Source organism: Durio zibethinus, chromosome 1 (genome assembly GCF_047325235.1).
Source record: "Durio zibethinus cultivar Kanyao isolate XHJ-2024 chromosome 1, ASM4732523v1, whole genome shotgun sequence".
Classification (NCBI taxonomy): Eukaryota; Viridiplantae; Streptophyta; class Magnoliopsida; order Malvales; family Malvaceae; genus Durio; species Durio zibethinus.
Window position 1 is genome coordinate 2125764 of NC_143162.1, and position 15466 is coordinate 2141229.

General features: G+C 32.1%; 2 protein-coding genes and 1 non-coding gene across 3 annotated transcripts; all 3 read left to right on the forward strand.

Annotated features, from left to right (window-relative positions):
- The first annotated feature begins 8464 nt into the window (after nt 1-8464).
- Nucleotides 8465-9708, forward strand: LOC111310918 (uncharacterized). Its single transcript, XM_089746410.1, is given in 2 exon segments — nt 8465-9129; nt 9132-9708. Coding segments are annotated over 2 exon segments (930 nt in total). The 5' UTR covers nt 8465-8646; the 3' UTR covers nt 9579-9708.
- A 2329-nt stretch (nt 9709-12037) lies between these two features.
- On the forward strand, nt 12038-13560 carry WCRKC1 (WCRKC thioredoxin 1). The gene is made up of 5 exons (XM_022910292.2): nt 12038-12502; nt 12611-12685; nt 12898-12964; nt 13085-13102; nt 13195-13560. The coding sequence occupies exons 1-5, from the start codon at nt 12207-12209 to the stop codon at nt 13291-13293; spliced, it is 555 nt and encodes a 184-aa protein (XP_022766027.1). The 5' UTR covers nt 12038-12206; the 3' UTR covers nt 13294-13560.
- Nucleotides 13561-13863: 303 nt separating this feature from the next.
- TRNAS-GCU (transfer RNA serine (anticodon GCU)) lies at nt 13864-13945 on the forward strand. Its single transcript has one exon. It is a non-coding gene; the product is annotated as a tRNA-Ser (tRNA).
- Nucleotides 13946-15466: the final 1521 nt, after the last annotated feature.

The following is a 15466-nucleotide window of genomic DNA, read 5'->3' on the forward strand; positions in this document are numbered from 1 at the left end:
ATAATTTATAGCAAATGATTAAGTTTTTATTAATATGATTATAGGAAATTATTTAAATGAAAAAAATATTTATATGATTAGACAACAATTTGGTTGGGGATCCTTCCAAGAAAAAAAACCTTTGAAATTTGAGCAGGCAAAGTCTGAGTTCAACACTTGCTTTAAAATACAAACAGCTTGGCAATATTTTTTTCATCATCCCTTTCTGCTCATTGTTCAAATATTATTGTAGCATACCAGTAAACAAATGAAAACAATATCATAATTTCGTTTTCACCTTTTTTCCATTTACTTTCATCCCTTAAAGCTTTCAAGAGTATCAAGACACAATATAAGTCAAACTCGGCGTCAGAAATGCTCCACACTAAATGAATATATAAATTAAAATTCCCCCTTAAGCATACTTAATATTTTATTGTGTTGATAAATTATGCACTTTTTTTTTTAAATCTCAATCTAAAAATATGAGAAAATTTTATTGGTATTGTTATTCGAATTTTAAATATTATAGATGTTATTTTTTAAAAATAATTATATAAATTAATTAAATTAAGTTTATAGCTCAATTATGAAAATTTTAATTTTATATTATTTTGCAAATAAAAAAGAAAAAATGATTTATTTTTGGAATTTAGGTTATATGTTGTAAAATAAAATTATTGACTGTTAAATTTTTATTAAAAAATGTTAAAGTTACTTATTTGAAGTATTTAAAGTAATATTTATTAATTTATAATAAGTTAATAATTTGTGGCTATCGTTAAATCTGTCAAGGTGTTGTGGCTTATTTATTTTTTTATTAATTTAAATTTTCTTCACTCTCACCTGTATTTTGAAAATGTTGGATTGGAGAATGTAATTGGAGTGAGTTTGCTTTGAAAGCTTCACCCAACCCGAAATTATTAAATGGATTTAATAATTATTTAATCATTTGTTTGTTAAATGAAAAATGATTGACCTTTTCAAATTTCTTTCTACTTAAACTACTTCATGAAAGAAACTCTTTGTCAATGCAAAGTGAACCGTTGATGGCTATTTTCCCAAAATCTTCATCCATTAATGCATTAAAGAAGGATTTTTTCCCACAATCTTCATCCATTGATGGAAAAAGAAGGATTTTTTTCCTCTTTGAATTATCAATAAATTAATATTTAATTATCAATAGTTATACGATCGATTGATAAAATATTAATTTTTTATTTTGTGATTAAAATTTGATCTCTAATAATTTTAAAAATAAAAAATTAATATTTAATTTCCTAAGCTTTGGGGTTATTTTGAAAGCAAATGAGAGGATTAAACAAATCCTATTTATTTAAATAAAAAGTATATATAAAAGGTTGGGAAGTTTCGACCATTGGGAAACATTTCTAGAATGCATGTGACGAGCTGATAAGCCAAATGAGCTTATCTATGAACTACTAATACTTTTTTATCAGTATAAAAAATATAATTAAGACACTCAATAATTGATTTAATATATCAAATACTGCTTTATGTGTTTTCCTATTCAAAAAGTTAGGTCCTGATTTGCGTTTTCCCAATAATAAAAAATATTTAAATTAAAATGAGTAATATATAAAATACAAGTGGTTTCCCCTTTGGCCTCATACGAAAACAAGAGGCTTAAGTTTAGACAGCAAATATTTTGAGGGGTTGTTTGGATGATCCCGATGGGACCATGCACGATATTCCATATCATACAATAATAAAATCAGATCACAGCCAACATTTTTGTCCAACTAACTCATTATTTTTTGTATGGTAAAAGCGTATAGGCCCTTGGAAAAAGAGTAGTTATAGCACCATTCAATGACTGGTGTATTTATCTTATATTGATAGATAAATAAAGTTATTATTTATCAAATTATATTAATTAATATTATATAATAAATAATTTTTATGATATTATATTATAATATATTCAAAAAATAATATGATTGTTATTAAATATATATATATATATATACACACATATGTGCGCGTGAGATTAATTAATCAAGTTTTATAACTCCAATTTAAAGAAACAAAGTAGCTTTCATTTTTTTACTGTACAGATCTCTAATCAAACCCAAAAGATAGGCAATGAAGATCTTGTGATGATAGCATCAATTTTATAGTCGTAGATTCAACAAGATTTAACTCATATATGCATTTGGGTCAGTTTTTATTTTTGTTGGATTGTGTTAGTGACCTTGTGGACTTCTAGATTAAAACCGGCATGTTCATCTAAATTTTGTTCTTATATATAGGTTAATATATATTTTCATAAATTTTGTTTCCAAAATCAAATAATTATTGGAAAATTGAAGAGAAAAACCTATATACTCTATCAATTGTCTTTAGACTTTTCATATGAAATGCAAAGTCCGCATTTATTAGACTATAATTAATTAATCATAATTTAAAATTATATAAAAAATTTATAATAAAATGTGATGGATTTTTATATAATTTTAATTGTTATTGAACAATTGCTAGACAGTATTAGGCTATTGACAGATTGTTATAAAAAGAATTGCCAGTGAAATGTTTTTATTAGATATAAGGTTTATTTAATAATCAATAATTAGAGGAATAATTGAGAAAAAAGAAAGAAAGAAAAAGATATTAATTGGTGATTCTTGCTTTCAAAAAATAAAATTTGTGAACTTAGAGGATAAAAGTATTTATATTCAATTGTCTTGATGATTAGAGTTTGAAATTTCAATTTTAATATTATCAGGAATTTGAAATTGGAGATAAAGAGGAGTAAAATTTAAGAGATTAAAATTTTCAGTTGATGATTACATTACATAAAATCTATATTATTAGTAAAAGGGCCGGTTGAATTTGATGTTATTAAATCAAGTGACATTAATTCAGTTGAAAATTTAATATAAAGTCGAATTAAATTATAAAAAAATATATAAAATAAAATGCAAAATTTAATTTATATTAAAATATTCACACACTCAATTAAAAAACCTTCAAATGCTTTTATAATTAATTAATTTATTTTCTTTCTCCTATTTCTTTCACATTTTTTTCATCTGTATGTGAGTGTGTCATAATTTAATTTTAAAGAAAAATCTTGAGGACAAAAAAGTCATTTAAAGTTTGTGATGGAGAATGAGTAAGTCATCCTTAATAATGAGATCAGAGAAGTAGATGACTTTTGTCATGAAATATTCTAACAATTAATAAATGATTTTATAATTTATATACAATTTGCTCTGATTAAATTAATAAAAAAATCTAAAATTTTATTATTTTATTTAAATAATTTTTTTAATTTTTATTTTGTATCAAAATAAATCACTAAATTTTAATTTATATTTAAATAAACGTTTATCTTTTAATTTATATCTAAATAAATTTTTAATATAAATATTTTTCCAGCGTGGACTTGGGTGGACTTGTTCGGGAACGCGTCAACTCCTGAAATCCATGCTCAATGTCTGTCGGTGCCGTCAATAAATCCTTGTTTTAGGATTTATTATTTCCAACTAAATCGTCAACTAATAATTCCTTTTTATGGATCCTGAAATTGTTTGTTTATTATATATTGTTTAAAATAGAATAGTTGATTTGCCAAATTATTTGTATTAATTTTAATATAAGTTAAATTAGAATTTTATTTCAAAAAAAATTTATAAATACTATTAAAAATCTATTTCCAGTGATATTATTATATATTATTATATATTTTTAAAAATAAAAATTAATCGTACAGTTAAAAATTTTCTCATGATAATCTATCAACTTTAATTTTTCTCCTAATTTGCTTGTGTCGATGTTCTGCCAAAAAATAAAAGTGATAGTGGTTTTACCAACAAAATAATTTGGCAAATAGAGTATTCTATTTTGAACCTCAAAAATTGAAAATCTTATGGTAAAAAAATTCATGAAATTTGATCATTACCAAGGAGAAATATAAATCAAATTAGCATTGCCCCATCAAAATCATTCAGAAAATGGAGGAAAAAGACAATAAGAAAGAAGGGTCCAGAGTCATCCACTCTCATCCAACTCAGAAGCTAATTACTTTTCTCCACTGACACCATAACATATTTTATTTTTGGAGGTTGACAAAGAGCACAGTTTAATTTCTCTACTCGTTCCCATTGTTGGTCTCTCGTGGTATTTTCTTTCTAAACATGTTCTAGCTGTTTCACATGATTCTTTTTCCACTCTGTTGTGTGAAACACCTGTATCCATGCACTGTTTTTGCAAGATCTGAGATTTGTTTTTTAGCAAAAATCCATGATTTGCCACATGTCCTATTCATTAAAACCAAAGAAGACAAATACCGTAACGTTTGATTGATTACAGTTTACAATAAAAAGAACAGCAAAAAGAATAGCAGCAGTGGTATTTTTTTTTTTTAATGTTGCAGGCACTCACTCGTACTAGAATTATATAGCACCAAAGCTCAAATTTCAAAGCACAATTACACAAGATACCAGAGGGGAATTATGATGTAAAAGCATAAAAACCTCTTCGAAACCAAAGGTGTTTTAAGCTTGTAACAATTAATAAGGGAATCCTATTTCTCCTTGTTTGTCCTTGTAACGAATCTTCTGTCCAGACTCTTGGATACTGTAGTCAAGTTTGAAGCATTTGCTTGTCATCCTAAATGCAAAGGGATCAATCTAACTCATTCATGTGCTTTGCAGATGATCTGCTGATCCTTACCAAAGGCAATCTAGATTCTGTTATAAGGTCTTTTACTCTCTTTTTTCTCGTTTGTACCTAAATTGTACCCAAAGTAGTGAGCTTTTTTTTTTCATCTGCTATCAGCAGGGAGTCCCCTCAAGAATTTAGCAGGTGTCTGGGTTTAAGCTTGGCAGTTGGCACTCTTCCTATAGGTATTTGGGTTGTCCCTCTTGTTTCAAGAAGGTTCACTGACAAGGACTATGCTCCATTGATTGAAATGGTCACTGCCAGGATAAATAGTTGGGTTGCTAAGTTCTTATCTTATGCAGGCACGCAGTCAGGCTTCAGCTTCTCCAATCTATTCTTTTTAATCTCCAGAACTATGGTGTAGGGATTTTATTCTTTCTAAGCATTTCATTAAGAGGATCAATCAACTTTGCTCCGGATCCTTTTTGACCGGTAAAGATAGTTCCACAAAAGGGGCTAGAGTCAACTGACAATTCATTTTCCGTCCAAAATGAGAAGGAGGTCTTGGGCTTAAAGTCTTCTAACCTGGAATCAAGCTTGCATAATTAACCATATTTGGTCTATATTCAGTAAAGCAGGATCACTATGGATTGCCTGGATTCAGGTATATGAACTCAAGGGAAGAAAAATCTGGCATGCATTAGTAGAAACTCAAGGAAGTAGTTGGAGTTGGAGAAAATTAATTATTACAGTTCAGGCAGATGGCTACTCAATTTATAACGCAGCAAGGTTGGAGAGCAGTCTAGATTTTTCCTAGATCTAGATATTCAATGACTTCAGCTGGAATGAGATCAGTCCTAAGCAGCGGAAAGTTGGTTAGGATAGATTGTTGTGGTTCACACATCACATTCCTAAGCATGCAGTGATTTCCTGGATGGCCAGGCCATTCATAGCAGACTTCTTACTAAGAATCGGCTCCTTTCACGGGGATTGGAACTGAAGCAGGTTGTATGTTCTGCCATTCAATGCAGGAAACTAGAGGTCATATTTTTTTTGGTTGTGGTTTCCAAAAGGGCATCTAGAATGAAGATTCAAACTGCAGAATAAATGTCTATTGACTTGCACTAACTGATAATGCATAAGATGAAATGTCCCATTAATTAATTAACTTCCATGATATTGACAAGGAGCTCTCCCTTTAGTCTTTCCTGCCCCACATGTATATTGATCACAAACGAAGCTGCAAGGAAATGGCCAAAGGGGCATTATAAACAAGTATGGAATTCAATTAAATTCATCTACTCGTGGGATTGGACTTTATGGGTTTAATTTCCGGAGTTCTTTTTTTTTTTTTAATTATTTTCCCCTTTCATTTGCTTGAACACGGTATTGATGATGTTGGAGACGTATAATTGAGAACTTCACATACACTCCATGTGTTCTTAATAAGTGTATGAGGCAAAGATCGCCATGATGCCAAGCGAATTATGAGTGACTCCAAGCATCCAACTCCAAGTAGAATCGAAAGAAGCTTATCCTGCAAAAAAAATTTTAAATAAGAAAGATCTTAATTTGACATGTTTCTTTTGATTCTTCAAATTACATACCCGAGCAACGAAGAAATAGGCTAAGATTTTGCTTAGCACATATATATACATGATACTATGATTCACTACTTCTAAAGTTGGGATATTTAAAAGGTTAGTTCCAAAAGCAAGTCTCACAGGAACTTCCCCAGCTTTTAGACTGAATTAGCTTATACCATAAACCACCAAAGTAATAGACCCCACGTTGCCCACGCCCTCACCGACCAATGCTTTGCGAAAGAAGAAAATTTTAGTGGACTCTTCAATCATTTACGTTTTGGTTTCATAGCTCATATGGGTAACTTTAGAGGATGAAGAATATGTATATACAGGTTACAAAGTAAGCTGGCCATATTACCTACCATATAAAGCAGTTAGAACTATTAATATACAAGGGCAATTGTACAAAGTGGAGGATCCCCCCATGGCCCAGACCTTGAGGAAAAAGCAAAATAGAGGCCGAGCTCTTTTCTCTTTCCAAATACAAAATAGAGGACGTGATGGATAGAAGCATGCCATTGATTATATGAAACATGAAACAAAAGCTATCATTCTGCTTTTGCCTTTCTAAATTATGACAACACATCTTACTCAACGGAGCCGAAAAACGACTTGAGATCCAAGATTTATTGCATTAAAACTTACACACCTGTTACCTTAATGACCAACTAAATTATTAATGGTTCTCAATGGCTTCCTTCTCTTCTTGATGGAAACACCCCTTTACTTGGGGTTCCTTTGCATGCACTAAAGCAGTAGAAAAAGGAAGATGACTTGAACTAATTTTTAAATAAACTCATTGTTTCAATTTAGTGTAGATTTGGAAAGGAGAAAACTTAAACATTTTCTTTCTTCTCTGGAAGATTGTCCATGCCTTGGGGAAGAGGAAGTAAGGGATCATAAAAAAGATACCAATCTGTAAAGTGATTTGACCATGTTTCCCGCACAAGCACTTCTATATTTTCAGTTAAAATAAAATAAAATGGAATACTTTGTCCCACTGTACTTGCAGATGCTCTTTTCTCCATTCTCTTTACAAATACATATTGCCTTCCCAAGATGATGTAAGAGCTTCACTTATATATTTTTATCTTTTTTTTTTTAATTAAAGTGATATTTATGTATCTTCAAATGATGCAGCATTCAAAATTAATAGTAATACCAAGTTTACAATTAACAATCACAATGTTATCTATATATATATATATATATCAATAGTTTCATTTATAAAGTTTCACCAATTCTTCTCTGCTCAACAATTGTCTGATTTTGAAGTTTTACATGATTTAGATTTTGTTACTTTAAGATTGTCCATGTCCAAATTCATCCAAACACAACGTTGCCAGTGCTTTAACCAGCGGGGCCGAAGAAGACTCCTTCACGGACCTTCAGGCCCAAAAATTTGCCCTTTTTGGCAGATCCCTAGATATTCATATCAGGAGCAAGCCTTTTCCTCTTGCTACATGTCAGTGGGCTGGGTTTTCTGAAGAACGAAAAAAATTGGCTCTAACTAATTATGAAAGGAAAAAAAAAATAAAGGAAGAAGGAAAACGATTTGGGTGGAGGACCATTAGGAGTTTTGGGCACCATATCAGAAATTATAAAGAAGAATGAAGTTTAATTTAATTGTTTCATATAATTATATTTAAGATGTAATATTTAATATATATGGTATTTAAATTTCAACACTTAAAATATTTTTTCATATCTTATGATATGATTCTTTTGTACCAAAAAAAAATGACGAAGATGTACATTTATATATCATGAATTCAGAACATCTTCATCCTAATAGTTGGGGACAATGGTGTTGTAAAGGTCAGCAACAATATGCCTTTGGAGCCACCAAAGAAGCTTATTTTTAACTACTACTACCATTAGAATGCCATCAAACAACAAATACTAGTACAGTAGGAAACTATCAAACCTTTATCTTTAGGACCTTATTGATTTATGGGTAAACCCCAAGGTCTAGCAAGCCTTGTTGCAATTGTTAAATGCTCCAGGTTTTTTCTAAAGAGCATCCCAAAGCTCGAACTACATATTTTGTGCTAAAGAAACAAACTAGCAAGCAATTCCTCTATGGCAATGTCCTTCGTAGCATTCAACTAGTGGCAAAACAAGTTCGTTAGAGCCACCCTCGTAACAATCGACCCTGATGGCAAATGGCAATGGAGGATTGGATAGAGAAATTGCACGCAAATCAATAGAGCGCGTTAATTCTCCTTTTAATAAAATCCATGCCGTACGCGCTTCGCTGCGTGCCTCGTCCCACGTCGTACCCTTTTGCCAGGGATCCCTCTCCCACTACCTCTGCCCTCTGCCAACCACATTAAAAAATCACAATATATCGAACCAAAATCGTTGCTTTTGCATTGTTTTATTCCCTCCTCTGCCTGCGCCTACAAAAATCACAACACTTTTGCTTTGGTCCAATTTGATCGTCCATCAAAATATGAGGATCAGAAACAGTGGTAGTCACCATCAACGCTCCATTTCACCTCCACCTGATGTTCTCTCTTCTATACTACAACAACCACCCTCTCCACCGCCTTATAAGCCATCATTTTTCCCCACCAAAGCCATGAAGACCACTCCTTTTTCCTCCCCACCATCTGACCAACCGGCGCCGCATGTCATGATCAGTAGAATCAACGCCCGACTTTCCTCCATCCATAATGGTTCTGATAGCAAAGATAACTTCTTTACCAATGGCCCCTTTGCTCAAGATGAAAGTACCACGAATGATAGCTGGTCCATGTCAACTAATAAGAGGTTATACAAAAAAGTTTCCATCTTTTTAGTAATTTTCTGTTTTCTTTTCACCCTAATGAATTGTTTTTTTTTTGGCATGTTTCTACAGTTTTGGGCACAGCATTTTTGGTCAGACATCAACTTCAAGCTCAGTTTCTTCATCCCTATCTTACGATGGTAAAAGTTCTGAAATTTTAAATAAAAATGTTACCATCTTTCTTTTCATGTTGGGTTTTTATTTGGCACGATATAGGGTGGTGGTGCGAGGAAGAAAGAGCAATACCATTGAAGAAAAGGAGAGTAGTAGTGACAGTCAGCCACGAAAAAAACCAGAGCAAAGAGATGATGAAGAAGGGTGCATTGGAGGAGGGTTATGATCAGAGGTGCAATAGGGGGAATGGGAAAGGATGGAGGTGTGACAAAATGAGGGTGAAGGGTCATAGCTTGTGTAAGCACCATTTGGAAATGCAAAGGATGAGAAATAACAACAACCCCGGCAGAAACCAAGAGGATGAATCCTTGGCCGTTAAGGATAGAGCCAACCAAATCAGGGAAAACAAGAGGGTCCGGGTGGTCAAGGCTCGATCCATGAGTAGCTTGCTTAGAGACACCGTTCCATTGTTATACTATTAATGGTTTAGTTTAATAGGAAAGTAGTGGAGTTGAAAATGGTAGAGTAACAGAAGCAGGAAATGTTTTTTTTTCTTATGCTTTTGCATCAAATTACGAATGAAATTGTGTATAGGTTTGACAGAAACCGGAAATGAAAGAGAGACATGGTTGCTTCCTTTCTATTTCTGTCCATTTTCTTTAGAATTTCCATGTTGGGTGCTGCTAAGTGTTGCTCACCTAATATATATTATTATATATTTTTAACTTTCCTTAATATTATAGTGGGTTACATTGTATGATGATTTTACCAAAGTTAATAGGCATTTGGTGTAACCAATTAAGAGGCAGCTAAGCATAATGGAGACAGCTCGTAATATATAGCATTTATCTTGATTATATTAATTTACCAAATCTAGCTATTAATGGAGAAAAAAAAAAACACCGTTGCTCTATATGCTTGAATTAGGAGTATAAATGATACATTAGTATTCGTAAGCTATTTGGATTCAATTTGAATAAAATTTGAATTCGATTCGATTATTATCCAGTCGAGCTCGAGCTTGAGTAGCTTGACTCGACTCATCGATCGAGTCGAATTCGAGTATTCTTATACTCAACTTGAATAACTCGCGAGCCTAATCAAATTTTTATATTTAATTTTTTTTTATTTTAATTAATAAAATATCTCGAATTCAAGCTTGAATTCGAGCATAAATAATCGAACTCTTGTCGAGTATAAAAAATACGCTTATTTTTATATATTTTTGAGCTTAATTGAGTAAATTTGAGTAGCTCGAATTCGATCACGAATCGAGTTTCAACTAGAAAAATGATGCTCAATCGAGTTCGAACCGAATATCGAATCGCGAGTTGAGAGTCGAACTCGAATAGGGTTGGCATCGGGTAGGGTTCGGGGCTGGTTTTGCTCGCCCCGAACTCGACCCGACTTTATCATCAATAAACCCGAATCCGACCCGACCCGAAATTAATAAAATATTATTTTTTAAATATAAATATTTAAAAATATCATTATATAAATATATAAATATAAATAATTAATTAAAAAATAATTTTTTAAATAATATCGGGTAGGGTAAGGTCGGGTATGCCTAAAACCCGACCCCGACCCGACCTCGATTATTTCTTAACATTACTCGAGCCGACCCGAAACCCAAAATTCAAAAAAAAAAACCCGACCTCATAGGGTTGGGTCGGGTCGGAACCCGCCGGAGTCGGGTTGAATTCCCATCCCTAAACTCGAACTTCTTACTGTATTAACTCAACTCGACTCGATTACACCTCTGATAAAAAAATTTAAACAGTTGCAAGGAAAGTTGCCGGACAAAAAATCTAAACAGTTGCAAGGAAAGTTACTACTTGGTTGTTGGAACTATTCTATAATTTTTTCAAAAGAAAGTAAATGCACAAATAAAAATTAAATCATATATAATTAATCAATTACTACATCACATGTAAATATAAATTTTAATATAAAATTAAATCAAACTCACACATAAAATAAATTATAACTCGTATATTAATGTCAGTAACATACGGACAATTATGTCATCACTGCTTATTCATAATTATTTGATTAATTATGTCATCATTCATAAAATAATTAAAAAAAAAAAGAATCAGCTCATGCATGCAATATTTTTATTATACTCTTTCTCAGTTTTTTTTTTCGTATCAAAATAAAAAATTACATTAACAAAAATAGATTTACAGCTTAAAAATACGAACAGTATGTTTCTTCTTTACCATTAAGACAATATGTTATTGGTACAACAATATTTAGAAATAAAAAAAATATATGAAAACTCTGTTAAAAAGGCTTGCATCCCTAAAACTAGGATGATTAAGACAAAACATAAGGACATAAGTGTTATTATATGTCACTATGATTGGATTGTCAACTAGAGCAACATCAAAGCTAAAGAACTAGTTGCTCTTATATATATATATATATATATTTTATTTAAAATTATCAAAATATTAATATTAATTATTAAAATATAATATGTTATCAATAAATCACAAAACAAAATAATTTATATTGACGTCATTACTTTAAATTATAAACATTTATCGTTATAATATTGAAAAATCTACATTCAAGCGGTCACAAGAAGATCAAACAGCCCTTGAAAGAAGAACAAAACAAAACATAGATGAGGATATTGGAAATTGATAGAAAAAATAAAGAGAAATTATTTAATATAGTGAAGTTTTTTAATTTTATTAGCAGAGTTTAGATAATAATATATGTAATTTTTAATTAAAATTTTTAAATATATAAAAAATATGTGTCATTATCTGACTTGCGGAATAAAAAAATTATACTTTAAATAATTTCTCAAAAATTAAAAAAAAAAGTTAGCAACTTGGCATTTGTGGTCCCCACATCCCATTCACCCCCCCTTTCCTTGTGGATAAGATTTTGTTTTTTTCAGCATTCTCTCTCTCCTTCCTCCAAAGTTTCAATCCCACACAAAACGCAAAAAAAAAAAAAAAAAAGTCTTAACCTTGGAAGCCAATTAAGCGTTTCTTCAACTTTTTCACAAACCCTTTTGCCTAATTATCTGATTTGTGAGTTCCTATCACAAAAACATTTTCCAAATATTGGAGTAGAAAGAAAAAGGGAAGATGTCAGTTTTGCCTGGAAATTCTCAAATTTTGTACAGAGAAATCTACCAACAACAACAGCTTTGGAACAATGGGAGCTGTTTATTGTTGCAAAAAAATTGTGGGTATTTTGGGTTTGATAGGAGTAATAGAAAATGGAAGAAGAATATTGTTAGGAGAGATTGGAGAGTAGAATCTTTTTGGCCTGATTTGTCAAGACCAAGCACGGTTGAGATGGAACCCATTAACGACTGTGATCAGCTTGATCAGATTCTGCTTCGTTCTCAAGAGCTCTCCCGGCCTATTCTCATTGACTGGTTCACCCTCTCTCTATTCAACAGAGCAGAGCCATGTTTTTATTAATCTAATCTTTCCTTGATTTGCAAAAGTTTGGGATCTGATTTTGTTTAATTGTTGATATATAGGATGGCTGCTTGGTGCCGGAAATGCATCTATTTGAAGCCAAAGTTAGAGAAATTAGCAGCTGAGTTTGATACCAAGTAAATTTGCCTCCTTTCTTTTTTATTAGTTCATATTTACAATATTAAAACTTTAACTATGAAGTTAAGAGTTGCACCATGATGAGAAATTTTATCATCACATTAGCTCAAAACTTTAACTAAAACTAGTTTAACTATGAAATGCTCTTCTCATGTTACAATCAAATAATGTGTTGGTGATATTTTCTTGACAAATTCTTGTTTATTCTTAGAATCAAATTTTATTATGTGGATGTCAACAAGGTACCACAAGTTCTAGTGAAGCGGGGAAACATCTCTGTATGTAAATGACTTGCTTAATGCTTCGTGTTCAGTTTCCTTCCTCTTTTTAATCTAATTCAATCTTTTAACATTTTTTATTCACCTTTTTTTTTGTTGCTTTTGTTTGTTTCTAAGCAGAAAATGCCAACAATTCAGGTGTGTTCACTATAAAATTAAATCCAGTTCTTTGATACTGAAAGAGAATTGATATGAGATTGACAGAAAGATTTAAAGTAATTTTATTGCAGGTATGGAAGGATGGAGAGATGAAAGAAGAAGTAATTGGAGGGCACAAGGCATGGCTTGTGATTGAAGAAGTGAGACAAATGATCAAAAAATTTGTCTGATAAAAACTACTGGGAAGTGGAAACTATCACTCTTTTCTGTACAATTAGCCCTTTTTTTCCCCTCTACTATGCCATGATAATGATTATACTCTCACTTCCTATACAAAAAGTCATATTTGTACAGTAAAAGTAATTCCATTAATCAGTGTTGGTGCATCAAGCTAAAGATGCAATTTAATTTGATGAAATTATCATGGCCATCATGCACTGATTCAGTGTAGATGTATGAAGCAATATTAAATTCATATTGCTTGTCTGCTGGTACCAGAGTCTGAATTCTGATAAACTTTGAATGCTGTCGGTCATACATCCAAAACAAAATTATTTTTTTAATACTAGGGATGGGAGATTTGAATCCTATGCTTTGAATATTATATTTACATTAATTATTGAATCAAATGCAGAGTCAAGAATATATAACAATTAAAATTTGAAACTTGATAGGCCTATTTGGCTTATTAATCTTGTTTGGGTATTTCACGCCATAACCCGAAGGCATTGTTCTCAACTCTCGTATTAATTATGAGTTAACTAGATATTGGATTTTCAGGAATACAAACGTAATATCATGTCGCTTTGGCCGAGTGGTTAAGGCGTGTGCCTGCTAAGTACATGGGATTTTCCCGCGAGAGTTCGAATCTCTCAGGCGACGATAAGCCCATTTTTGCTCGTTGAAGGACGCGAGCCGCGAGGCCTCATTCTTTTTCTTGTCTGAGATTTGGAGCCACAGTGTAAAATGCGACCAATCTAACGAACAAAGCTTCATTTTTTCTTTAAACTTTCCATATTTCCCTTCTACCACAGACAATAATAGAAAAAAAAAAAAAAAAGAGACAAATACTCCAAGGAAAGGATCTGATAACCATTGCCCTTCATTAATCTGTTTGCTTTAAATCCCTTCCCCTTTGTAGTATTCAAACAATACACTTACTGTAGCCATCTCAAATAACAGAAACGTGGAACATTGATCATTACATTTTACGCAATAAAACTTAGGTCACATCAAGAGGAGCAAACTTCACTCCTGCCAAGGGTTCTTACTTCAACATACGTAGATTGTTTAGGCAAAATTTATCCATCTCTTATTTTGTTACCAACGATAGGGTAATAAATATGGCGTTCATCAGATTTTCGAAGAGCTAGGGACGAAGAACCTTGAACACTAGAAAACCTCTTATTAAAACCCCAGGACATCATCACATTACAAAAGGAAATGGAAACTGCGATGGCTAATTCTTAAAAGGAGTAACGACACTCGAAACAACTCATAGTGGACACCTAAAGCTTCAACGACCCAGATGAGACTAATATTATATCTAGCCCAGGGCTACCCTATCTCGGCGAAGTTTTCCACGTGAAAGACGTCATCATGCGAGCTCGAAAAGAACTTTTGAATCTGCGTTATACAGAAATATTTAATGGAAATAGATGCACAGAAACATTCTTAAAGATGGATAAAAAATATAACGGTAAGGAAAAAATCCTGATAAGGGGCAGGAGTAGAAGTTTCGATCATGTCCAACCGAGGGAAAGAATCCTTCCCATATTGCTGTAAGACACATTGAAACCTGTTATTAACTCATAGAACGCATGCAATGACGCAGTCATTCCCGCTCTGCTACTAATGGTAGTACTTGATGCTGTGTAATCCGTCTTTACAAATTACATCATCTTGGTATGTCCACTACTAAAAGAGTATTTCACTAATATATATAGTTGATCATCCCATCAAAGCATTGAGATCAGGCTCACTTCAACTACTCACGCACTTGATAGCACTAAATAAACATCTTATTCTCTGTATACGAAGCGCTCTTTAACTCTAGTTATAAGCCATTTTGCAAATGGATATATATATCCAACAAAAACATAAGTTAATCATCATCAACAATTTGAATATCCATCTACCTGCAAAACTTAACCCCTGTCAGCCAATCCTCATCTTTCCTCTTCTAAGCTCGTAATTGCTTTGTTGTACCTAAGCATACTCCGTGTTAGGTAGCCTAATATGTTTCTTCATGCTCTTTCAAGTGCCAACACAGTTGGCTAAAATACCGAAGTGCTTCACTGTTAACAATTCAACATATCAAGTACAAGAGAAATTTGATTGCAAGTACAAGGAATGCCACATAACAAACTTCTATATAATTATGCCCACTACGAACTCAGAAAC